Genomic DNA, 27,469 nt, shown 5'->3' with positions numbered 1-27,469 from the left:
TGTAGCCAAACGGTAGAAAAGCCGTGTTTATTATTAATAGAACGATTTTTTTTATTATTGACCAATGAATAATATGATTAATATCATTTCGAATCTGCAATAAAACTGAAATAAGAGCGCAGATTTCTTTTCTGATCTTGCTGGATATTCGAGCGAAAGCAAGTTGCTAATAAATGAACAAATTATAGGTTCCGTGCGCCTGCATATAGCGTTATAGTTTATGTAGAATAGATAGAGTAATTGACAAAGACCGAGTAAAATTGGAACATTCCAGCCAACCCTTCAGTAGGAACATTAATCGTAGCAGCAGGTCGTGCTTGAAGTTGCCGATCGAAAATGATTAGTAGTTACCATAATGCCAGTCCAGCTTCAAGTAGTGATAACTGGTTGAAGATGACAAGTCCAGCCTCATTTTCTTGCGGACCTCTGTTTTTTGTCAAGTTCACACGAGAACGCGCGATGCGCATCAGCATTAAAGAAACTGGCTCGTAGTTTCAGCATCAAAGGCGAAGAGCCTAAACAGCGTGCTAGCCAGGCGTTTGCCAACATACGCGCGACTCGTCAGTGTGTGCTGAGCCAAAATAAATATTCATATTTAATTTGCATGCTATATTACATGACTTCCCCATTTTTAACTTTTACTTAAATTTATAAAACCACCGAATTCTTGGCCAATCCCCCACTGTGGGTGTGAGTCGCATTGACTAGGCGAACAAGAACAAGAACTTCGTCACTCCGCATTGGCAGGCGCGCCGCGCATTGTGCTGAGGTGCCACGATGAGCACCAGACTGCTGGCGGGGAGACGACATGCGCGTGCATCGGCTGACACGTCCGAAAAGCTTGAAAAATAAAGGTAGTCGTTAGGCTTGCTTGGTATTTTATCTGCAAATAAGTAGGCAAATGGCTACCAAACGCGTCAAGATATAAGTTAAAAGTAGCCATAGCACCATCCTAAAATTTTCGTCACCAGACGGGGGTCGTAAGGTAGCCAGTTTGGCGCAAAGTAGCCACCAACGGCAACCCTGGGCTCTTGCATTCGCACGTTAACACATATAATATTAATAAGCACGGGGCACCGTGTATTTTACTTTCTTGTTTATGGGGTGTGAAAGTGTAAATAAGGCCGAATACCTCCGTCAGATTTCAATAAATGCGACCACTGAAATCGGCATGTGACACCTTGGAGTATACGACGCATTGACACAGCAGCGAAGGAACGAACCATCAAGAAATAGTGAGTCACCATACCGTAAGAAACATGCGGCGTAGATATACAACGCTACTGAAAGAAACTGCGCAAACGCAAACAACGGGGACGCAAACAAGTGTGACCGTTCTAGAAGGCCGATTTCGCCTCCAGTGTTGCCCCCGTCGAGAACAGCGGAAAACACCGTTGTGAGTAAGCATCGAACGAGTACGTCACCTAACGAGCGTTGAAGCGCCTTGCGCAACTGCGATAAAGAAACGAAACAAAAAAGGTCTTGCCAGGATTGAATGAAAGCAGGTTCCGCGTGAAATTATCGTAAACAGTCAACCGCACAACGTCATCGCGCGTTGCATCGAAATTGGTCAAGGTTTAACCTTTATGCACCTGGTTCGGCACTTCGATCAAGAACATCTCACACACACGTGTCGTTACTTTCTCTCTCTTTTTTTTTTCTGAAAAATAGCTATCGGAAACCGGCTGCTACGCGTATTGAGAGCGCCTAGAAAAAGAAGATTTTTTCTTCTTTTCTACTCTACTAAGAAGTGTTTTTGCCCTCTATAGCTCGCACCACCTTGGTGACGCCAGCTACATAGCTGGTTTTCGAGTTGTCGCGCCGGCCGGCCGGCTTCCTACATCGACTCAAGATGGCACGTTTCCAAGGACAGGTGGCCACACGTATTCGAGACCAAGCCTTTCTCTCTCTCTCTCTCGCTCGCTCGTCCTTAGGCCTTCCCCGCTGCCCGTAAGGCGTGTGCGTGGTCTAGCTGCTCTCGCCCCTTGTTTTGTATTTCGTGCCGATCGCATTTTTATCTTTTTCTTTTCCGTCTGAGGTTGCGAAACCAATGGATTAGCTTTCATTATGCTCGAAACGTCCACGTTTGCTTAGCCGCCGTAATTTCGAAGAGATGCCCAATCGCGATGCCCGCACCCGACTATAGAAACCCACTCGCCGCTTCTTTCTTGCCTCTACGCAATAGTGGGCACGCGGCGAAATTCGTAGCAACACCAAAAGAGACAGAGATTGCCATTGCCGCCATTCGCGGGACGTCCCATCCCTAATTTTTATTTTTTTTTGTTGTTGTTGTTTTCATGCCTCGTAGTAGAAGGAGGGGGTTATTGCTCCTGCCAAGCGGACGCCGTGGTATCGCGCTGACAGGCAGGGCAACGCGAGGGTGTGGAAAAATCCCCCCCGCCCTCCCCCCTCTTTCCAACTTCCACGCTTGGCGTACACATCCCGTCTTCGGCTTGTCCACTGTTATAAAAAGAGCATCAGGTTGAAGGCAAAGAGCCATCGAGTCATTTGATCGCAGCGAGGTAGCTTAGCAGCCGCAGGTCGTTTCCCATCCGAAAATCATGAAGACCATTGTAAGTGGCTTTTAGCTTTTTTATACGTTCATACCTTGATGATTTACATTGTAACTGGTTGAAGCGTGCTATTCTTCCGCTAACTAAAAAAAAGAGCGCTTACCTTTTGTTTTGAAAGCGTTATCTGTTTTTTGTTGTACCCCAAAAAAGATTACGTACAGAAAAAAAAAGTGAAACTGCTCTGGATCAGTTCATCAAGTGCATTGTTCGCGCTTGGATCTCCTAAGAGGTATTTCCTCAGTGCGGAAAAATAATAAGCTCAAGTTTTAGTTATTCTGGCAGAGATCTGCATTGGTACAAAACTCAAGCCATATTGACTTTTGTATCCACGCAATATCTCTGTATCATCTGCATAACTGAAGTATGAGCCCGATAAAGACTTAACAATCTTCTCATTTATACTACGGTACAAAGAGATTCTGAAAATAGCACCTAGTAAGCTGATCCTCTTTTTGAAAACATCAATATTTGTAGGTCTTTGTGCCATGCCCTAGTATACTGGATTTCACCTTGTCAATCAAATAGAATAGCTGGGCCACTGTAGTACACCGATATACGACAACTGTTCTATAACCCATACTTTCTCGGGCTATCGACAATGACAGGCTTCCATCCAACAATGCTACTAGAATCAGTAGCTAGGTTTGACGAGAACTAGTAACTTAATCGAATGCAGCTAGCGGAATTGTTTTGTTTTGCAAGCGAAGGCCGTGTTTTCTACGCTTATTTCAGCTTGTTAGCGAGGGATCACGTGTACATTGGAGTTATTTAGCGCTGTGCGTCGCGAACAAGGGTGATTTTGTCCAGGCTGATTCTAAACAAAAAGTGCGAGGACTATTCAGGCTCTTGCAGTTGCGAGGCACAAGCAACCGACTCGAGAACATGCGTTAGGCAACAATGCTCTTCTATATACTGCTTGTTTTGTGTCGTCAGCCTGATTTCACACCAAGAGTCAGAAAATGAAAGCGAAGGCTCCACAAAATAATGAAGACGGATTCTCGCTCACTTTATTTCGAGAGATCTTTGAAAGACCAGTGATAGGTATTACAGATTACGGGCTTGATCATCGCTGATCGGGCGACAACCTTTTATGGTAATGCAGGCTGTCGAAAAAAAAAAAAGACACCCTAAGAGACCAAGAAGAGGGAAGGCTGATTTGAAGCTGCGACCACCTCTTTTGAAAAAACTTGCGCCTATCATTAGGGTAAGAGGACGAGGAAACGCACGTGCTAAACAATTATCACAGAAGACTTGTAAAAGAAGGCTGACTAAAGATGACGCGTCAGCGAAACTGCCGAGAAAAAAAGAAGAAACACGGTATTTCACATCGACACACTGCCAACCTCAAATAACACGCCAAAAGCCTTTGCGAATGTAGCGAAGCTAGCATACTCTCATACGTGCGGATTATTTTCAGTCATTCCTGTGCCGACTGATACGCAGTGTACTTGATATTTGCTTTTTCCTGAGCACGCAGTGAATGATTATATATCATATCTCCCTTCTTAAATAATATTGAAATTCTACATCATGCTTGTTCAGCGAAGTGTAAAGCTTTTGTTGCAGATTGGAGGCCTTTTTGTTGGGTGGGTTCACTATTCTTTTTTCCTTCGCTGTTACTGAACAAGACCTTAACCCGTCTCTTTACTACCAACTTTTCCGTGTGCAGTTCGCCTTTGCCGCCACTCTGGCTCTTTTGGGTCTGGCTGTCGCCGCTCCCGCTGAGGAGAAGAAGGAGGAGGACGTTGAGGGCCGCATCGGATTTGGCGGCGGTGGCTTCGGCAGCGGTTTCAACCGCGGTGGTAGCTTCGGTGTCGGCAGCCAGGGCAACAGATACGGACAGGGAGGCTTCGGCTACAACGTGGGTGGTTCTAACCGCCGCGACTACGGCAACGCAGCTACCTACGGAGACCGTGAGTCCTTTGGCCTGAGCCAGAACGCCGGCCACAACCGCCAGTTTGGCCAGGGTAGCTACGGAAACCGCCACCACAACAACGCCTTCGGCGCTGGTGGAAACCGCTACGCTTCCGGCGGCGGCGGCTTCCTCGGCTGAAGTGCCCGCTGATCTTCGATTACCAAAGGTTAGTCTTGTCGGCTACATCTATATAAACTATGAATTTGTACTTGATACATACAATGAAAATGTAGATTGTTTTAGCTTTGGTTCGTGGTTCTTACCTTTCTTTTGAAGTTCCAGTGTACTGAGATAGCATTTCAAGATACAAGCACGCGGCGACATGCTATATATCTCGACGAATAAAAGCGATGAGAAGCGTGCGCAAAATAGCGATTCTTTTTATGAGTAGATCATAATCACTGCGTATTAGAAGGCTCATGACTTAGCTTTTATATTACTCGAAACAGCCGCTGTTTCCGTCGGCTGCCACAGCGATTTAAGAGTACGTGGGCATGCAGGTCGCCAAGTAGATAAGACCAGCGCATATAATGTTCAGTCCCGTCAAATATGCCTTCCTTCCACACGTCACGGTGTACCTCTTCACAATATCATACCTTCGCAAAAAAAAAAAAAAAAAACATCTCGACGCTGTGCTTCACTTGAGCAATGACGCAGTAGGCACCCCATAGACATTCAGTGGCATTACAATTAACAATTTACGCTGTATGACTTCCCGTCATTACGTACACGATGTATTGTTCTCTTTTCTACGCGTGACCTCTACATAAAGCTTTCTCTCTAATTTCAGAATGAATGGCATGAATGGACCGGCTCTTTCAACTAGGAAAGAACGCAACGTTGAACAATCTTCGATCTAAGTCAGAAATCTGCACTCAGAACCAGTACGAAGACACTGCAGTAAATAAACATATTTATTAAAGGAACACTTTTGCCTCGTCGTTTTTCGTTTAGACCTCACAAGGAATTCCTCATTCGTAATGTATTCGCACCCCAATAGCTCAGAAATTATCTGAATGCAGAGTGGGACATTTTTGCAGCATGTGTACCGCGATGACGACTTAAATATCGCAGAAAGAAAAAGAAATTGGCGCTGTAATATATCACGTGGTCTCGCCTTGCAGAACTGTGATGCTCTTTTGTCGAGTTTCTTGGTAACGCAACCTAAAAGAACGTCTATAGCGCCTACAGAATGTGCTTGCTGTGATCACGACAGACATCAAATCATAGAGGACAGGTGCCCCAGTCACGTCGATGAGCTCCGCACAGACAATGTCAGGTTAAGTGAATGACGCTCTCATGATATTGCAATTTCCATCATCATCATTATCATTATCGCCATCGCCATCGGCCTGGCTACGCCCACTGCAAGTGGAAGGCCTCTCTGCCATATTTCTCCAATTAACCAGGTCCCGTGCTTGCTGCGGCCATATGAATTCCTCCCATATGAACTTCCATCTTATTTAGTGCCTATCACTGAGTCAGTCGGCGTGTTGGAGGAAAAAGGTGACCAATTCAGAATATAGTTTATTCTTTTGATTGTAGTGGAATTAAAAATCATACACATTTTGTTCAGAATTTAGCTAGCCCTAGGAAATCCTAAATCTTAAATATTTGACCGAAACCTCGCGTCACCGCATCTCTGCCCCCTGTTAAAACGTGAACTTTTATTGCTTAAATATTGAAGCAGTGTCGTTCGGATAAAAGGAGGCCACGCATTCAGCGTACACATTTTGTAAGGCACTTAAAATAGTGAACGTATGCTTGTCTTAAGCCCAACAACTGGGAACCCGTCTCCAGCGGAAGATGAAAAAGATATACATATTGTATTAAAAACGCTCTTATGTGGAACTACGAAGCAGATTTATGTGTTGAATTTTATTGAGTATTCTGCCCACAATCACTCCTTGATTCATCGAGCTCATATATATATATCGAACATTTGTAATAGCAATGAAAAAATTCTGAAAAGCATTTTATATTCGGGGCGTAAGATTCAAATATGCATAGCTCGGCGTATTTTTACTGCTGTATAATTAAGCTTTACACTCCCAAACCCTGACCTTCCGTATTACGCGCGGGATAACTGAAGTTCTAAGAGGGTAGGACGCTAAGCAGATTAGCTAACTCGCACTTACGAGTGGCCGCAATCAAGTTTCTAGCGCCTAAAATAAGCAATAAAATTTCAAGGACAAAGTGGGAATACCGAAATTATTCACCTAGAATAATACCATAAAAGGAAAACTATTTTATTGTTTTGGCACCTTTAGAATAGAAGTTACCATTCAAATGCGGCGGATATGATTTCTTACACGAGGTACCATTATAAAAGTTAGAGTTACGAAACCATCATGTTACCAACTGCTCCGAATCAAGTTCCGCACGCAGCTGGTTGAAATACGCGAAAAACGTGCGATGTGATACACTTAATCTAATATCATATCTGGGTTGATATCCTCATATGGACAACAAAAAACAGGGTGATTTTCATAGGTTATTTTCGCAGATTAATCTCGCAGTTGAAATACTTCGGGAATAATTAAGTCATATTAAACCTGAAAGTCCATTTCGTCTACATATGCGCTCATAGAAGAATGCCGTTTCCCATGATTTCCTTTCTTACTTGAAGGACATCTAACCGACTGATTCTTAATTCACGTGATACAGTGATGAAGATCGCCTTACTTGTCATATGGCATACAAAAAATTTAAATTTTCTTTTCCATTCCAATTACGTACGGTTGCTGCTACTTCATTTCTATGCACTGTCATTCCGGCGTTGACAGGGCTTGGAAATAACGGGTTCGACATACCTACTGTTTCTTTCCCGATCCATTCGAACTTGTCGAACATTTAGTGGAGCGATACATTCAGTCTATTAAATACATTAAATATTTAATGCATACGCCGCAGACACCATGACTTTTATGCTGCAGGCATTCTGTTCACTTTGACCCATCAACTACGAAGTGACGCATCACGTCCTTCACGACCGCTGCCAAGATTCTTAATTTCGAAACTGCCACGATGATGCAATGACGTCGATCACAGGGTTGAACAAGTCCGCAAAGTCATTTAGTCATTAACCGCGACGGGAGAAGCAAAGCCAGCTCGATGACACAATCCAACTTGTAAACAGACACTTTCGCGCACTTGCGAAACTGCTGACCCCTCCAGCATAGTGACAGCGAGTGAGCATTTCCTCTTTAGAAACGGTTTATAGCTCCTCTTGCGTCACGTTTAGTTACTATATACATGCCGTGTATGATTTGAAAACTGCAACTGTGGAAGGAATGTAAAGCGCGTTTGAGACCTGCCAGTTTCAAGGAACGGCAGCCATGCCATGTCATAAGCATATAAAAAATTAAATTTAAAGCATGATGATGTAGTGTTACCTTCATAAGTTAATCCTTCAGAAGAAACATTTCGCGGCTCCCTAAGGCTGCTTTAATTGAAAGTTACGGTTCTGTTGAAAGAAAACTTTGGCTGAACAGTGAAGTTACAGAGCGTCGCAACATGTGTGGTGTGCGGCCCAGAGCGTGTAGTCTGTTTTCCGATTAGGTTTCAGATCATTCATTCTGTGTTTTAATATTGACGAACCACGGCGATTAAGAGGAGGCCTCTAGCTCACGGAATAGCCCTCGAAGTTCATGCATAATACCCTTTTTGCTGTCGGTGGCATTGTCAATATTTGCTGTCGGTGGCATTTGCCGATATGTTGAACCTTTCCGGTGTACCATTTGGTGGCTATTATGCCTATTTTCTCCCATTACCGCTAAAGCAATGCTGACGAATATTCTTGTGTTCCAGGTGTACTCCTACTCGAATGCATGGGATTGCGGAGCCAAACAAGTATTTATATTGGTCAGCGACTTTCATATATTTTTAAGTAGCTTGAAGATTGCCTTGCTTTAAGGTCATTAGAATACTAAGTCTAATAGGCTTTCTTTTTAATTTTTGGAACATTACAAGCTTATTTGCTACATTTATTAATCATTAAGAACTTTAAGCCTATCGTCGTCACGACCTCTGAAGGGAACGTGATTTGCTTCGACGCTTCGAGGCTGATTTCGTGAAGGCCAATCATCCGATCTATTAATATTTTTTTTTTCAAATCACGGCACCACTACATATACTGGTTATTATTAAACAATAGCAGTGAATTCTCTACGTCTCGCACCAGCTGTGTCGACAGCGGCTGGTGTTCCTCACGCAATATTTCCAAAAAGTAGATGTCATCGCTACTGTGACGCGCACGGACACGCGTCTGCTAAACGCACGTGTGGGAAGCTTTAGTTCTCCGAAGCAGAGCTCCCCTAACTATGACATGGACGTTACACAACGACCGCAATAAGCACGTATACATCTCGACTACTACGCAGCGGCACGCAGTCTAATAATGCGTACTCTGTCAGAAACAATGTACTTGCACCTTAGTCATCAAAACAAACGGAAAATCGGTCGTCTTCTCGGTAGGGCGCTGTTATACGACGCACCATACAGCGTTGCCGCATTCACAGCGTCCGTTTTCTTCCTGTAAGATTCTACGCGTTGTAAGTGCAAGCAGATACGTACAATTGTTTAGCCCGCTATGAACTCCTTCCAGGAAATGACGGCTAATGGAATGTTGCCACTCGTTTCCCCGTTGGGTGCAACTTACGTATGAGACACACAAGAAAACGCACCGGTCTTTAACCCGTAATGAGAGCTCTACTACGGAGATATTTCGAGCCCACGCGTGCTTCAAATGTAAGCTTTCTCTTGCTAGGTAACTTTCTCGGACCCTTTTACGCCTTTTTCCAGTAGCTCAACAGTCACATGTGTGCTTCAATTAGGCTCTTGAATTTTGAAGCCTCTATTGTTCGTGAACGCCGGTTTGTGAACGACCAAGTATTTTTTTAAAGTAAAATACCGGATCTGAATGAAACGAACGTCACCTGGTTTACCGGCACGTGGTGCTCCTTAGGGTATTTCTTATTTTCCGCTTAATTAATTAATTGAGATCAATTATGCAAGCATTTTAAATATTCACTTTAGGTCCATATGAGTTTTGTTACGTTCTATAAAGAGGATTCAAAACCAACCGATCTAATTTTTTGCGGCAACATACATGCTGCGTGGCGATTTTCCTCGACGTATAAATAAAGTCCGCGAAATATGCAACGACGCGCCTGCGCTCATGCGCTATCGTGTTGCAGCTCTCTCAACCGCAAGTCGAGGGAAAGAACCGCTTTCGCTTTGTTTTAGGAATATTTCTCATAAGTATTTAATAGCGCTTGTTATTCAAGTTGCATTCCATTAAGAAATTGTTTTAACTAGTTGTTCGTGGTCGTTCCGTGGACTGTTCGTTCCCGGGTGAACCTTCACGTGCGCGGGCACACGCGGGTGCGACCGGGAACGAACCAATGCGATATCTGAGCCCAGGATTTTGGTAACAGTGAAACCACAGTGTAGATATATTTATTTTCCAGTTCAAATATTGTCGGCCGTTCATTATGAATGCTTTAATTTCTGGCAGGGTACATGCGACTTTGTGGTCTTGATGTAGATAAAGCAATTTATTATGCAGCGATTGTAAAGAGGTTTCCAAGATATAAAAAAATACATGCGTAGTGTTATAGCACTACACTTTTATGTTTGAATCAAGACGCGATACATGCACGTGGTGGCACTGTTCTTTTTTTTTCAGTGGCAGATAACTAATTTCTTCTCAATTATTTTCGCGAAAAGCATCGAACTTATCCCAAATATGCGTCTTCGTAAGCCATGTAAAAAACTTCAGACGTCTCTTTTTTACCAAAAGGACTCGACGCAAGACATTATGTTTTACTGTGTTTACAAGTCCAATATTTGTCATTAGATTCGGTAATAAGCGGTCATCTTTTTTCAAGTTTTCGCATTCGATTTTATTCGTATTTTCCACCCTTTACAAACTTCAAGATATAGACGCCATATTGTAATTCATTTGACGCCTCGTTTCACAGCAAGGTTGCCGACGGTGGCTATAGTTTGCGCTGAATTGGCTACTAAGACCCCGTCTGGCGACGAAAATTTCCGGTTGGCTCCATGGCTACTTTCTGGTCACTCTGAACTTCTATTTAAAATACATTGCTTCTAAGCTTTTCTGTCAGGTCAGCCGTGCGCACGCATGTGCGTCGCGCCTGCACAGATGGAGTGTCGAAATTGCGCGCATGTTCGCAAAGGGGCGGCTAGCACGTCGCTCACGCTGCTTGTCGGCTATGCTGACGCTACGCGCCAGTTTCTAATGCTAATGCACAGGCGTGTTTTCGTGTTAACTTGACAAAAACAGACATCCACGATAAAGTGAAGCTGGATTGTTCATCTTCAACCAGATTTCGCGATACTTGAAGCTGGACCGGTATTATGGTAACTGTGCTATTCAATTTCCGTCTGCGGCTTCAAGGAAAAATGGCTTGAACGTTTAATGTTCCTACTGACTTGTTGGGTGGAATGTTCCGAAATTACCCTGTCTCTGCGAAGAACTCTATCTATTCTACAGAAACTATAAGGAGGTCGCACATAACTTACAAAACACTTATTCATTTATTTGCAACTTGCCCATGACTTGAAGACCAAACAAGAGGGGAAAAATAGGGATTTTATTTCTATTTATTGTTCAACAATAAAATTCTATTCATAATATCGCTTACGTTATATTTGGCTACAAATTTGGCGAGAAAGTTACATGGCATGGCTACTTTGGCAACATTATTTTTTTAAATTCTGGCTCCTTATCAAATTTACGCAACGGCAACCCCGTTTCACGGGCATTCCAACCTGCGGCGAAAGTCTTGCCAACGGGACGATCACCTATCGCGAGCTGCGGGCGCTCGAAAGCTAGCCGGCGAATAAATTGCCGCACACTTAGTTGGTCTACTTGGTTCTGCATGACGACGATGCGGATGCGCTTTGAAGACGCGGACAAAGATGAGTTGAGGTGTCCCTTCTCATATGTGTCCGCGTCTTCAAAGCGCATACCCATTGTCGTCACGAAGTACCGCTTTTACGTAAGAAATTGTGTGATAAGACTGCAGGCCCTGTTTATTTCTGTGTTTTTTTTTACTTTGCCTCATTTACGAGACGCTTCGACTCTGCGACTACAGAATAAGAGCAATAGCGAATTTCCAGAAAAATAACTTTCAAATCATACGCTCTGGCGGGCCCCTTCATTTCACTGCTCATGTTGAAGCTTCGCTTCAGGCGGCACGAGTGACACAACGCGACCCCGAGGGGGTGACGTCTTTCCAATTGACGCATATTGACTCGAAATCCCGGAATCGTCGGCGCGCTTCTCTCATTTGTCTGAAGGACTCCGTTGTCGTTTCTTTGTCTCTCTCTCTCTCTCTTCCATCTACCGAAGTCGTGTTGTTTCTGCTTCCTTCACTTTTCCGTCTCGTTGTGCCGACAACGCTGATCACATGGTTACGCCTGCACGTGCGCGTCTCCGCCGGCGAGTACGCATTCATTTCCATCGCCGGAGTGTGTTCGCGAAGGGAAGCTGTAGTCATTGCGCAACGTCTACCTTGCCACGCGCCTGGCATACGTCCATGCGAGAAGGTTGTTGTACGCCGGCACCGTTGCCACTTAGCGGCGGGAAGAGGGGAATTCCCGCGCTCACTCCATGTTACCGGTGAGACGCTATTATAAAAGCAACGTTTTTTTCCGCGCCCAGTTGGCAAGACCTCCACTCGCTGTCTTCGAGCTCCCTCCTGTTACATTTGTGTCTGCGCTTGCCTTTCGGTTCCGAACATGCGTCGCATTGTAAGTATTCCGCTATTTGCCTTGCCTACATCTTATTATCGCCTTTGTGACGTAATGACACCGTTCTCGAACCGCCTTTTTATCGCAATAATATCATACATTTCAAATTTGAAATCGCGACTGCGAAGGTTTCTGATTGCATCACATTGTCTAATAGCGTAATATTTGGACTGGAAGATACGTCACACGTTCGTTATCTTTAAAGGCAGCTAGATTAGAGCACTGCGCGGGCTCGGGCCTACCCGAAAACACGAGCCCGGCCCGGCCCGTGGGCCGGGCCGGGCCGGGTAAAGTAGTTTTCATGGCGGGCCCGGGCCGGGCTCGGGTCTGAAGCTCCGGGCTTAGGGCCGGGCCCGGGTTTGAGGTGGCGGGCTCGGTTCGGGCCGGGCTTGGACTTTGCTCAGTTCTTAAAGGGACACTAAATTGAAACAATGAATCGGTTTAGACTGATAAAGTATACTCTGAGAACTCGAATGTCGTTAATTTCATCATCATAAGTTTATTCAGGAGAAAATCAAGGTCAAAGTTCTATTTTTTAATGTTGCCCGACGTCATTGATTTCAAACTTAATTTTTGTCGTATTTTGAGGACATTAGCTCAATGATATTTCCTGAAACTTGGCTTGTTAAGTCTGTGACTTCCTCAGATGTCAATGTACTGCATTTTTTACCGATTCGGAACTACGTAGGCCCCAATAGACGCCGTCAGAATCTCTGACGTCACGGTGTTTGCAGCGCGAAATGCCACGTGGCTTCGCTACTCGCATTTTCCTTTTGCGCGTTTTCACGCTTACGAAGAGTCTTGTCGTGGCGAGCGTGGTTATTTTGGAATTGTAAAAGAGTAATTTACTTAAAATAGAAAAAGCGTTTTTCTCTTTAGTGTCCTTTCAAGTTTCTTCCACATACGTAGTGCCTACATACATGTTCCAAATTATGTCCCGAAAAAACGTTTCATATATGTGGTGCAGGGTATTTGGGGAAGTTTATGAAGTCCAGGTACTGAACTTCGTTTACTTCTTGCACATGGGGCTACTTGAATTAGCTGAAACGGGCGAGCTAAAATTATATAGATCAGGCGCTTATAGCATCTCGCTAGTCTGTGCTTCATTTGCATTCGTTGTGATTTTATATCCCAAATGTTATTCTTTAATCGCAGTAATAAATGTAATATAATAAATTGATGCCTTTAACTTATCAGCACAAGAGCGATCACAGAGTTCCAATGTGGGGAAACGTTCTCGAAAGTTCCAGCCCTCCACTAAAGCGAAAGTACTGCGCGGAATCTCGTTACAATAGAATCCCTATAAAGACACATTCTTTTTTCATCGCTCCGCCACAGCTCCCAGTGGTCATGTGACGCGATATGGCATGCACAGCCTGCTTTGTATGCCCACATTGGTAATGTCTTAGCTTTCGTCTTGCTCCGCTATATCAGGGGTCTCAAAGTCACCTCAGCGAACAGGCCGCATTGACGAAAATTTACTCCCACGACGGCCAGCACAACGTGCCGGAGGTAGGCGCGCGGGGGCATAGGTTGTTGAAAACGTCAGCTAAGGTTGTCATTTGAGGAAGGACTTTTCCCACAGCTCATGTATGGGTCATTTCTGAAGGGGATTTGGCGGCAGGGTTCCTACAACATATCGAAAGCTATCCTCAAAATGACTAAAACCAAAGAGTTGTTTCACGGTTATGTATCAACGCATGGTGACCGCAGGGGGTGCCTCACGAAAAAAAATGTTTTAGACCTGTCATGCCTGTGTAGCTCAAGAAGGTACGTATAAAGAAAATTAAAAACAAATAGAGAGGTGCGCGTGTTTGAGACCTCTGCAATATAAGTGCGAGAGCTACATGATGCTGCCGCAACAGCTTTGGAATATGCAGGAACAGCGTAGGTGACGTGACGAAGTATCTGGCTTGAAAAAACAAAAAACAATTACGAATTCCGTGCCGGATGATGTCCCCTTAGCTCGAACCATATGAATTCAATGAGTAATCGTCGAGAAGCTTATTCACACCTTATCAAACTGGAACGAAATCACTTCGTCCACATCCTGCCAGTCCTACCTGCGTGTTCCAATGGCCACCTTCTATGGGTACAGCATCGTTAGGAAGGCAAAAAAAGAGCACGGTGCAAACCATGCATAACATGAACTGCTGAAAACTGCAAGTAGAAGCCCTCAAAGAGGAGTTTAATAGATGCTATTGAAGAATGGCACGACGTTCGGGAACGAGAAAAATGAAGGGATGAGCTGGACAGCTGTGTTCATTCTGCAGAGGTCCACAATGACATTATAAACTAGCTGCAGTGGTGGAAGTTAAGAACAACGACTGCCGACACCTTCAGAATTCGTAAGGCAGATGTGCGCCCCTGCGGCTAGCGAAAGCAGTGCAACAAATTTTTAGCGTGCCAGGATATGTGGTGCAACAGCGCATGACATGATAAAAGGCGGAATCCCCTGATAATTGGATATTTTGCACAAGAACATGTGAAGAAATAAACTACAAACTATGCCATAAAACCTTATAGGCTGTATATACTCGTAGTGATGCGATATATCATAACGATGCTATGACAAATTGTTTTTTCTTCCTTTCGGCTGCTTATACGTATATGAAGTACACGTGGCGCACACGGATCGTTATAATTTTTATCTAGGTTAGTGTACTTAAAACAAAGGTAATAAATTTGGCTTTTTTTCCTCGACTTGTCTTGCTCTGGCAAGGTGCTACTATGTGGAAGACAGGTGCTACATATCCAGAAGGGTGCACGATTGGCTTTGTCGTTAGAGCATGCTTTAAATTTCAATAGAGAGCACAATAACAACAAAGAGAATACTGCGTACTGTTCCCTGTCTCCTCTGTTTTTATTTCGCTCCCTATCGAAACTGAAAGAATGCTGCAAATCCCTTTCCTTGCTACAATATCTGCTACAAAACGCTCATGGTGATCCCCATTCTGTGTGCAGAAAAAATAGGTACATTATACCTCTGCCGAACGAACGTTCATCGTACCCAGTAAGTCCGCTCAACTGTTTCCACCGTGAGCCCCTTTTTACAAGAAATTACCGTAGGTTAAAGTATAATTGTTAGCGATGCATGCGCCAACAAAGCGTAGATATTTCATACTTAAAGCGCCTCGCTGTCGATTCTATGTTCGAGTAACACCACCTAGATTATTGGCTCGGGCCCCTGTCGGGCCCGATCTGCGGTCGGGCCGGGCCGGGCCGGGTAGCTGAAATCTTTTCTCGGGTTCGGGCAGGGCCCGGGTCTGGCTTTGAGTCCCCGGGCCGGGTTCGGGCGGGTAAACGTTAACGAGCTCCGGGCACGGGCCGAGCCCGGGCCGAGAATTACGGCCCGTGCAGTGCTCTAAGCTAGATAACGAGGGGGAAAAACAGACTTAGACTGACATAACGTGCTTTACACAACTACTCTTTCTGCTTCGCGTGTTACATTCATAGGATAGAGCATCGTTAACTTCCGTGTATCGGTGCTCTAACATCTCACAAAAAAGAAGACAAAGAAAAAAAAATCGAGCAGATCCCACACATTCGGGGAGTCGATGTCATGCGAAGTAGTAGGCGAGTAGCAGCCTATACAGCATTTTTTTTTTATTGCTTTGAACGAAACGTTGTGAGTTGTACCAATGGCTTCGTGTACTTTGAGTAGTTATGGGTATATCGTTGGCTTACCAGGCACCGTCGGCTACACTGGCGCCTAAAGGGTATCTTGTGGTTCGTCGTAAGGTCGACGCTCACGTTAGAGCACATATGTCAGTTTTATCGAAACGAACTGAACGCTACGTTGAAATGTGCTTATCATAGGCAGCGTTTGCCAGCGTATTCCTCCGAGTCGAGCAACGGTGGACCATAGCTTGGCGAGTCATAAGAGTTCATATGTAATGCTTATTACATGGTTATGAAAGGGGATAGCAAAGCACTACAACCACGATCGAAATTGCCCCGTCCTGACGCCTGCGTAGGGTCTTTTTCCCTAAGTAGCTTCAAGAGCCTACGTGGCACTGGGGTAGAATTCTTGACTGTCACGCAGAACGCGCAGAATGCTTGGGTCCGATTCCGGTTTGAAGCGCGATTTTTATTCCTTGCGTCAATCTCATTTTTCGCTCGCCTGCTACGATGCCCACGCCGACATCGGATTTTCTGCGAAAGAGGCTCCTTAACGCTGTAGCAATAAAATTTCCAAAGTCTGTTATCGCCGTTCCTGAGCTGATATAAACTTGCGAATCACCCGTGGCTCATACCCGCATTCCATGTCTCGTGGTGTGCGGGTATGTGAAACACGTGGCTGAAAAAAAAAAAGGGTTTCATGACTACGCGACAAGTGCACCATGTTATTCATGTCAAAAGCTGTTATTCGTGTTGGTAGTACACTAATGTCCTCCTATGCCAATTTTGGTTTGTGTGAAGTTGAGGAAACGACCACGAGACGTAGGCGGATAGATAGATAGATAGATAGATAGATAGATAGATAGATAGATAGATAGATAGATAGATAGATAGATAGATAGATAGATAGATAGATAGATAGATAGATAGATAGATAGATAGATAGATAGATAGATAGATAGATAGATAGATAGATAGATAGATAGGAACGGTCAAAATGCCTTTGGTTCGCTAAGAAATGTTTCGCATTTAAACCTGTATTTTTAAGCGGCTCTGCATGAGTGCCAGTTTTATTAGTTTTTGTTTCGTTTCTTGTCACTTAGTGAAGTAAATGAGCTGTCCCTATCACTTTTTTCTCATTCTTTTTTACATAGTAATTCTGGAAAGAAGCACCTACGATTCTGTTCAAACGTACAAGCTTGTTTTGACCGCAATGTTGAGAGCGGCCCGTGTAAAATAATCCGATTACTTGCTATCGTTGAAATGTCGCCCAATTGACTGCTTCTTTTTTCTTAGTTTGTTCGCCTTTTTACGCAAGAACTCAGTTATATCGGGATGGATATAAGTTACGGCGTGTTGGATATATATACATATGTATGTATGTATGTATGTATGTATGTATGTATGTATGTATGTATGTATGTATGTATGTATGTATGTATGTATGTATGTATGTATGTATGTATGTATGTATAAACAGAAGTTGAGTTGTTAAATGGAGACGTTGACCTTGTAGTAAATTAAATGGAGTTGACCTTGTAGTAGTTTTCAACATGTGGTGGACGCAGTGAAGTGAAGATGCCCAGGCGTGAATTAAGGCGTAAATGTATCGCTTTGAAGGGTTTATTCCGTACGGAAACTCTAACCCAATAATGTCAGCTCACACATGTCGATCATATTTGTCGCGTCATATGTTGACGGCTACTGCTGTTATCCACTTTGTTGTATTATACCGCCACAGATAGTTGGTGCTCCTGCTTGACCTAGGGCAACAATGGACGTCAAACGCAACCGGTTTCTTACTGGTTAAGGCAGGGCGAGCGAGGGAGTCAGTGTGCGAAGGATGTTGTGGCGGTAGTACAACTTGAAGGAAGGACTCTCTTCTGTATCTTCTTTTTCGACTGTATATGAGCGATTGTTCCAGCATGTCACCGTGCTGCCGCATCGTGTCACTGTCTAATTATGTCAACATAAAGGAAGTGCAATCAGGAGGCAATTATTCGTCTAAGAGCGGCGCTCTGCGCCGCCTTTGGAGGAAAGAACTGTATCGTGACGCACAAGGAGAACGAAAATAGCGGAACGGAGACGGAAAATAAGACAGCATGCGAACGCTTCACCTCGATGCTATTAAAGGCGTCATGAAATAAATTGCCTGCCAAGCCCAACTACACGTGGCTGTAATAAATATGCACCATTTGCTTAGCCAAAGACATCTTTGACTTGGTGAGTCTGCAAGATGCGTACTGCCAGGATAGATTCCAAGGTATAGTGAGGATATCTACACTCTTAAAAAAAAGAGTACGTGTGACTCTTTTGGAAGAGACCTGACTTGCCAGGTATATGACTCTCTTTAAAGAGTCACGTTAACTCTCTTGTGGGTGACAAGACTCTTCGAAGAGAGTACAATGATCTCCACAGAGAGTTGACGTGCCTCTTTAAAGAGAGTCATATACGTGGCAAGTCAGGTCTCTCCCAAAAGAGTCACACGTACTCTTTTTTTTTTAGAGTGTAACAGGAATAAATTATTTCCCCACTGGACCAGGCGCAAATTATTTATTTGCTTTTAACTTGCCGAAGAAATAAGAAACCTGTTGAGTTCTGAACTGAAAGCGAACTTAAATATATACAGCTAAATTTCATCAAACGTCCTTGCTACCTTGAATTCGTATGTACATTGTCTCTCTTCCTTCTTCAAGTGGCCCACTACTCAATGCGTCACACGAACCACTTCGCTCATACTGTTAACACCGTGCCATCTATTGACCTGTCTCCTACCCCATCCAGTTGGCCTTCGTCTTACTCGTGTCCGTCCTGGCAGTGGCCCTCACAGCTCCTACCCCCGCCGAAGAACCGAAAGAAGAGGACGTTGAAGGCAGGACCGGACGTGGCCGTTTGCACCACCATCGTCGTGGAAAGAAAGGCGGCTTTGGTGGACCCGGCATCGGTGGTCCCGGAGGCTTTGGTCCCGGAGGCTATGGCCCCGGTTTTGGGGGTGGCTTTGGCCCGGGCCTGGGAGGTGGCCAGTACGGCAGCGCCTTCAACCAAGGAGGAAGCTTTCAGACGGGCGCTGAGGGCAACCGGTAGGAAACGCGCTCTTCATGCATATTTCCTTTTCTATCAACGAGAAATGACACTATGTGATCTGGTAGTGGCATATGCCGTTTATCCTTTCAGTAAAGGAGAAAGCAAGGGCCACTGAGTGTGTTAATTTATGATAGATAGATAGATAGATAGATAGATAGATAGATAGATAGATAGATAGATAGATAGATAGATAGATAGATAGATAGATAGATAGATAGATAGATAGATAGATAGATAGATAGATAGATAGATAGATAGATAGATAGATAGATAGATAGATAGATAGATAGATAGAGTGACTGATTGATTTCAGTGCATCTTTACTTGTCCTCAGGTATGGCCAGGGTGGGTTCAACTACAATGTTGGTGGCTCGAAGAGACGGGATTACGGCAACGTGCAGACCTACGGCGACCGCGAGTCATTCGGCTTGAGCGAAAACGCGGGCGCTAACCAGGCCACGGGGCAGTCAAGCTTTGGCAACGAGTACAAGAACCAGGAGCAAGGATCCGGAGGCCAGCAGTACAGCTCGGGATTCTCCGGCTAAAGCCGAAATGTTTAGGTGTGTTTTACCTCATTGACTTATTTCAGACCTTTCAGTACACCACCAAACGAAGCACCTTAGTGCAAGAAAGAAGCCATGACTAATTACGACGGAATTAGGCATTTGTGCCCATGGTTACCTAAAGTAACAAAACAAATGAGAAAAAACATGCTATAGGAAATATATACAGTGAAATGCCAATGTATTCGGTGTCCGGTATACCACCAAAGGAAAGATGTTTTGTGATGTACCAAAATCTCAATTTAAAATATGGGACCAAAGATGTATGTGCAACGATAGAATTCCTGTAGTAGTAACAGAAATATTTGTTATACCGTCTGTGCTCCTGCCATCATACCAAAGTCGACTTTGTCGTACGCTTGAAGTGTTACGACAAGGCCAGCTTTATCGTGAATGCTTCCGTGGAGAACATATGTGCTCTCCCAAAAACGATCAGTGCACGGGAAAATTTTGTGAGATTTCCTAACATTGTTACCTTCTCCGTCAGTTTTTTTTAATGGGGTGCATCACGGAAAAGGTATCAGTCTAGAGTAGACATTTGTTGCTCTTTGCCGCTTTCTTAGGGAATAGGGGGCGGGGGGGCAGAGCTGTACGTGACGTGGAGCCATCTCTCGGCGGTGGCAATGGTGTCCTGCCGTACCTGAACGAGAAATAGGAGAGAAAAAAACCATACCCAACGAAAAAAATTATTCCTCATAGCCGATCCCTGGTTCTGCACATCAATGACCCACTTGAACATTCTGGTAAAATTTCAGTAACCCACTACAAAGCTCCTGGCTCCCCATGAATTTGAACATCGCCTATATGTGCTGCATTGTAAAATAATAAATATTCAGAGGGAGCTACGAATTTTTTGCGAAGCAACTGTAATCCTACCAAAATGTTCCAGTGGGTCTCTGCTGTATAGAACAGGGTGTTGATTTTGATAACTCGTTTTTTTCGTGAGATACAATTTTTTTCACCTATTTCCTATTCAGTTACGGCAGGGCGCTGTTGCCGCCTCCGAAAGATGGCGCTACGTGCACATTGATAATCGTCATCATCATCAGCCACAACATCAACGAAGTGTGCAGCTGCATATGTCCGCGTATTGCCTTACTTACAGACGCGTAGTGGGTACTTGGCTACTACGCAAAATTGTGAATTAAGGTGTAGTGGGCACTTAGCAACCGTACTTGCAGTAGCCATTCTAGGAGAGTTTTAAACAGCCAATGGTACGTGTACAGACGATTCTTTCCGCGCGGCACGGTGTGCACCGAGAAGCGAAGCCAGGCTAGCGAATGAGGAGGTGTGCGAGCGGGGCCCGATGACGCTGTCGCGTTCCAGTCTTGAAGGCGAATCATAAGCGTCCTCCAATTTTTTTTTTTCACTGCGAACCGTGACATTGGCAATGTGGCAACCGTTACGCCATTAGTTTTCAGATGGCGTAAGGACTGTCACACTTGACTGCGCTTGAGTCACTAAACCGGAGACGTTGCACGTCGCGCCAGGACGCACTGACTGCAAGTGACCATGAATTGAAGGCTACTGATCAAAGTCGCACCCACTTTATGAAAAGGTAATAAAAACGCACATTGATAAAAATTTTAATGTGAGAGGACAAAAGGGATGTTAACTTTCTAAATTTATTGGATTATTTTACTTCAATAGAAGGAAATTCAGTTTCGGGTTTCTTCTTCGTTAAATAACTTTTCATCATTAAAGATCCATTTTTTTTAAATTTCATGACCCTAAGGAACAAAGAGAAAGTTTCGTCATCTAGGTAGAGAGCGGAGCAAAATTCTTTCATTTCTTTAGGTTTTACTGCCGCTTCACTACAACAAGAAATAATAGACCGACGGACCTCGTACGCATGAGCGAACTTGTCTAAATTTCAAAGAGACGAATCTGTTTTCAAAGCGAGTCATGCAACTCAGAGCATAGCTTCAACGCCCCTTGAACATGTCAGGTGATTTTAGGCGTATTTTTATTGTTGCTGTTGCCACATACCATAGGTTCTATATAACAATACTATCTGTGCTTGTGCGACCTTTTAGAACCAAATTTTAGCATATCGCTTTTTTCAAATTCGATCAAAGCTGCAGTAATGATGGGAATAAATATTACGTTTTTAAAGGAAATATAACTATGTACCGAATTTCCCTCTTTCTGCGAAATGATAAGAAAAATCATCTATAGGAAATGCTAATATGATTAGTGCGCAGATAAAATTGCCATATTTCCAGCGTTTCTCGCAAACAAGTTTCAGTTACAGTGCTTGTACTGCTGAGTGTTGCTGAGCTGACAATATCGGCTACATTCTGAGGCAGGAGGAATTCAATATTTTTGTGCAGTTATACTAAATACACCCTATAACGGTCCAATGAGGCCAAAATTAAGCAAGAACCACCTCCTGCAGCACCTGCTGTGCTACATTTAAGAATAGCAACCGTAGCAGTCGTGTTGAAGTGGATATGCAACACTTTTCATTAAAGCATCACACTTCATTTCGAGAAAATGAATCAATGAAAAACTTTAATAATGCAAATGAATTCTCCCGGCGCGATCAGCTTGAGCACTATGAGCACTAAATGTACGTGTCCCGTTGCACCTAGCTTCTTTATTGGTAGGGATGTTGGCCAACGTTAATTAACGTGCTGTCATTTGACACTTCCGCACAACCACACGTTGCCTATAAAAGGGCTAGTATAGACAGAACAAAGGCAAGATGTCCCTGAATCAAAACGACGTCGAGGAGTGATTTTGGGGCTGTGCACTCCTCTCTACGATATAAGCATATAACATACATATATGACAGAACTGTATTATTTCGAATGCAAAAAAAAGAAGACTCTGGAACGCCTCTTTCTTAAGCCAGTACAGTTTGCATTGGACAATGGAAATTTATAAAGTTCATTGTGGGTTATTGCAAAAATAGAAAAAAACACCATCGTGCAGGATTGTTGGTACTACATGGTTGTACGACAGGCTCAGTATGTACTAAAGATCTGTACTAATGTATATATATGCCAGATCGCACGACCTGACTAGCAACCATATATCATACAACCGAAGGAATGTTTAGATGAGTATTACTCAAGCTTGGTCTTCACTTGAACGCCACTGTGGCCTGTTGCACTGCATGACATTAAAGCGGGTAAATTAATCCTCGTTGGCTGCTTGGGTTATTGGTAGCACAGTGAAATACGTAGCTCCACGGCCCTTCGGTGCACCAGTAGGAACGACTCTGTAGACATGCAGACCTCATCAATGCTACCGCACAGACCGCGGCAATTTTTCATTATTTGCATCATTACTATCACAGCATTCAATGTTGCCTGTCAGAACACGCCATAGAAAGGGATATTTACGAGCACAACGTCGTAAAAAAAAACGCAAGGAAACCCATCGCACATATGTTGTCAAAAAGCTAACAACGCTAGACTATACTAGACTCACTGCGCTATGGCACTAGCCTGCGTAGTGTCTCAACAAATTGCTTGTTGTGGTCTCTAAGGAAGAATTTGTTCCCAAAGTAAGTGAGATTGCGGGGGAACATATTTCTTGGGACGAAGATGTGCATATATCAAAATCTATGATTGTGGAACTCTTAAGTCAAAGTCAGCAAGCTCACATTTGATTAGGTGTGTGTTGTAGACTAGGGGTTCTTTTATTAGTCTACAAAAGGTAGAAAGAAGTGAATGTGACTCCTTGTCTCAAAGATGTACTACCAACCGCTGTCACCACGCTGTCATTTTCTTTAATGATGTATTTTTATTGATATAATGTGAGGAGAGGTTGGCCCACAAATAAGGCGCCGGCTACTCCTTAGCTCTTGAATGGATCGAGCATACAACATACATATTTCTGATAGGAACACAAGGAGCAACCAACCATGGCGATTAAAAACTGTCAGAGTTTTCACAGTAGAACCAGGAAATGAAAAAAAAAAAGTCACAGTTTCGCCGCAACGGCGAAGCAATGAATGCGATAGCAATAAATTGGAATGTAACGCGAAGAACGGAAAACAGCTCGAAATTGCCAGCGCATCGCTCGAGCCCAAAGGACGCACGAAAAGAACGCATACAGGACGAGCGCAAACTAATGCGTCACAGCTCGACACTTGAAGCGCACTGCTCAAACATAAAGCAGGACGCACGAAACGAACGAACAGGTACACACAAGACGAACGCGAACTAATTGTCACAGTTGTTACTTATTTCTGTTTGAACAGCGCACTCCTTTCGCAAACGCGGCCGCTGCAGCGAGCGCAGTAACCTTCGTGCCCCCCGCTTCACCCTAGAGGCCGCCGCTTCTTTCCTTGAGATAAGCGCACGAAGGCGACCACGCTCTGTAGGGCGAACAGCAACGGCGTTCGCAGGAGCGGGGCGACAATGTTTAAAGCGCGCCACGCGCGCACGTCGCTCCATCTATATGTTCACTAAGAAAGCATGCTGAAGTAGGTGGTGTATATAAATAGCTCGCCGTTAGCGGGCTGTAAGACGTTGCTGTTCGTGGCCTAACGTCTAACGCCGTGCGCTGACAAGCGAGAGGTCGCACGTTCGAGTCCGCGCGTCGGAACGTTTTTCTGAATTATTCTTCTTTGTGGCTTTTATATACATATATACACATATACATATACAATGAATGACGGCGGCCACCGACGGCAAAAATCAGCCGAGACTGTCCATATAATTGCTATCGCAATAATAAAAAAATGCACACAGACACATATGCCAAATCCCATTGTCACATTAGTGTCAAAACATAAGTGATGCGTTGTACATACAACACAATTTAAGCAACACCATGATAATGTAAAAAATGCCTATAATCCAATTAACAATACCCCTAATAATGTCTCTAGTCCTCATGGAGATGAATCCTCCCATGCTGGCATCATAACAGACAACACATCATAGCAAATAGTACATACATATCATGAGTGAACTTAAATTAACAGGAACATAGATGCCTTAATAATTAGCAAGAATGCCGCAGTCAATTCTATCAAAATTTTTGAACGTTTTTAAAGCACGGCTCTTGTTAGTCAGGGGCCCAAAATTTTCGTTAATGTCAATGGTCTACGGTCTAATGCACAAAATCCTGATTTACGTCTGCGTGTTGTTCTGTCGTGGTGTGGCAGTCTAGAAGGAGGTGATATATGTCTCCATTCATAAATCCACAATCCCATTGAGGAGTATCAGTGCGGCCACTTCTGTGGAAAAACATGCTTGGTGTAGGCAGTGCCTAGCCTTAACCGGTGAATGAGGGTCTCCACGCTTCTGTAGGAATTTTGAATTCAATAGGCGGATCTATATGATATGAGACAGATTTTAGAATTTTGGTCAAACCACTTATTTCATCACATATTGGAAGATCTTGCCTTTAAAATGCCGCGCAATTTATTTTCCGATTTCCGATGTGCTTTCGGTTGCGATGTGCTTGTCGTGCTGCTTCATCAGCGCCTGTGTTGCCGAAAATGTTGCTATGTCCCGGTGTCCACTGAAATATTATTTGATTCTGATTTTGGTTTGCCTTTGTGAGCTCTCTAAGTGTCTCTTAGATTACGCTATCACTGATTACTTTCATTTTTGCGCTCCAGAGGGATGTTTTAGCGCCGCCTGTGAATCGCTGAAAACTACCCATTTTCGCGCTTCGCTCAGCTTCATGAATGGAAATCAACAAAAAGAGCGATATGCAGAAAGCTAGTCGCAAGTGGGAGCCCTACTTTTGTCGCACATGCATTCTGTGATAACAGAGTACGCGGACGTAATTATAATGGAAACATAGGGGCTCAAGAACTGTCCAATTGTAAGGGCTGAATCGCCAAAAAAAAAAGAAAACAATAAATATGAACGTAGGCATATCAAATTCTGTCACCACTAAGCTGTTTCGTGGCTCTGTTACGACCAAAGTAAAGGTACCACGCCCTCATTCTCATCGGGGTACAACACGTTCGGTCACAAAGTATAACGTAGTGTCGACAAGTGTGTCAAAGTTACCCAATGCCATGACAAGGCGCCTCAGACAAAGAAGAGGCAGTAAGATTAGGCTTTTTGTATATATTATAGTCAGCAATAACGGTTAAAGAGTAATTAAATATCGTTTAGTGCATGGTCAATTCGCATCGTACTTTGAATTAAAGGAAACTCACAACATCAAACGATCTGAACAAACTATTCAGCGACTACTACAATTACCAGAAAAAAAAAAAAACGATCCTTTCGCTAACACTGACTGAAACCAAAGCATAAAACATTCCTTGAAACATGGTTGCGCGTTCGCAAATGCATTAGTTTGTGGGAGAACTGATCGCGTTGAGCATAAAACAAATGACATTGAATATGGGGGTTCTTAAATGCGATTCCCCTTTCCTTGCTACCATTGAGGAGAACCTACAGAAACAAGTGGGGCGCACAAATGTGTAGACTATGACTGAAAAGAACAGTACGCAATCTGTGGTTTCTTCAGTTAGGTAACGTCATTTCAAGTCTGAGCAGCAGACGTGTCAAAGCGCGTGAACTGTCCATGCTATGTAAACGTTCCATGCGGTTCCGCGTCTTTCCTGCGTCCTGCAACGAAGTACTGGGTGTATCTAGTACTTGCTGTATGACAAAATTACAATTAAAGATACCTGCACAAAGCAGAGCCAAAAAATACAACCACGAAGACACAAAGGGCCCTTGTCGTCCTCTATGTGTTTCTAAAAAAAAAAAGAGTTCTCCGGCGTTACATACCAAAAACCCGATATGATTATGAGGCACGCCGCACAATGAGGCGCTTCCCAATAACGTTGACCAGCTGGAGTTCGCAAACGCGCACCTAAATCAACGTGCCCATCTGTGTTTCGGCTTTCGTCGCCTTCTAAATGAGGACGCAGGGCCTGGAAATCCAACATGCGTCCTGAAGCTTAGCAGCGCAACACCATGGCCGTTATTCTGCCATTGCCAGTTCTGTGTTATTTTGTCACCACTGTTTGTGCGTGACTGCGTGGTGGAAATTATGCGCCGTAGAGTACGTGGCATTTACGCCGGAATGCCGTATATCGGCCAACACCTAGAAGTATCGAAGGATGATTCTCTCTGAATGTTTTCCGTTAACTTTCCTGGAAAGGCCAAAATAGTAAGTTAAAGTCTACTGCATGCAGTACGTCGGAAAGCCAGAACGAGAGCCGAAGTGTTGGAGATTGTAAACGCGATTGCACGTTTCGGGCAAGCCTCTTCCCTCATTCTGGGCTTTTGCAACTTGCGTCTGTACACCTTTCACTGCACTGAGACGTTGGGAATGTGCTCTTCTATGCTAAAATAACGGGAAAAAATTTACTTTCAGACGTGCTGGATGTACGGAGGCCATTGGTAACCATGTCGTCCCCCCAGTCACCCGGAAGATCCCGCATGAGATTATTTCACCGTATCAAATGAAAGAATGAATGTGAGCTGATGGAAGAGTGCAAAGGAAGAACAAGATATCCTGAGAGGAGTTGAAAGGCCAGCCCTGTGTGCTTTCATGAAATACGAACGACTGTTGCCAAGTCCATAGTATTGCAAGGCATACATACATACATACATACATACATACATACATACATACATACATACATACATACATACATACATACATACATACATACATACATACATACATACATACATGCATACATACATACATACATACATACATACATACATACATACATACACTCGCGCTGCTATTGCTGCTGCAGCTATTGTAATAAATATATTTATTTCCTTCAATGGTAATCATGCTTAGTTTCATTATTTAGAACGATAATGACTGACTATACCGTAAAGTTTGTCAGGTCATTGCTGCTTCATCTCAAACAACGTAGACTACAATAACAATCAGAACGGTGACATGCATGCTGGGACGCTGATTGCTTGTGGTCATTGTATAATACTGAGAACACAATACTGGAGGAGCAAACGCCC

General features: G+C 43.9%; 2 protein-coding genes across 2 annotated transcripts; both read left to right on the top strand.

The window, feature by feature from the left end:
• The first annotated feature begins 2,374 nt into the window (after positions 1-2,374).
• Positions 2,375-5,414, top strand: LOC119394846 (protein FAM98B). The gene is made up of 3 exons (XM_037662153.2): positions 2,375-2,573; positions 4,243-4,654; positions 5,279-5,414. Exons 1-2 carry the CDS (start codon positions 2,562-2,564, stop codon positions 4,624-4,626), a joined length of 396 nt encoding a protein of 131 aa, XP_037518081.1. The 5' UTR covers positions 2,375-2,561; the 3' UTR covers positions 4,627-4,654; positions 5,279-5,414.
• Positions 5,415-12,051: 6,637 nt separating this feature from the next.
• LOC119394831 (uncharacterized) lies at positions 12,052-27,256 on the top strand. Its single transcript, XM_037662136.2, has 4 exons — positions 12,052-12,270; positions 18,676-18,971; positions 19,310-19,535; positions 26,850-27,256. The coding sequence occupies exons 1-3, from the start codon at positions 12,259-12,261 to the stop codon at positions 19,518-19,520; spliced, it is 519 nt and encodes a 172-aa protein (XP_037518064.1). The 5' UTR covers positions 12,052-12,258; the 3' UTR covers positions 19,521-19,535; positions 26,850-27,256.
• The last annotated feature ends 213 nt before the right edge of the window (positions 27,257-27,469 follow it).

Source organism: Rhipicephalus sanguineus, chromosome 1 (assembly GCF_013339695.2).
Source record: "Rhipicephalus sanguineus isolate Rsan-2018 chromosome 1, BIME_Rsan_1.4, whole genome shotgun sequence".
NCBI lineage: Eukaryota > Metazoa > Arthropoda > Arachnida > Ixodida > Ixodidae > Rhipicephalus > Rhipicephalus sanguineus.
Note: the sequence above shows the minus strand (reverse complement) of the source record. Positions and strands in the feature narration are given on the sequence as shown.

What these genes read in the sequence shown, in the direction of transcription:
- LOC119394831 (XM_037662136.2), top strand. An exon ending in ACGGGCGCTGAGGGCAACCG is followed by an intron (nt 18,972 to 19,309) that starts GTAGGAAACGCG and finishes ACTTGTCCTCAG; the next exon opens with GTATGGCCAGGGTGGGTTCA.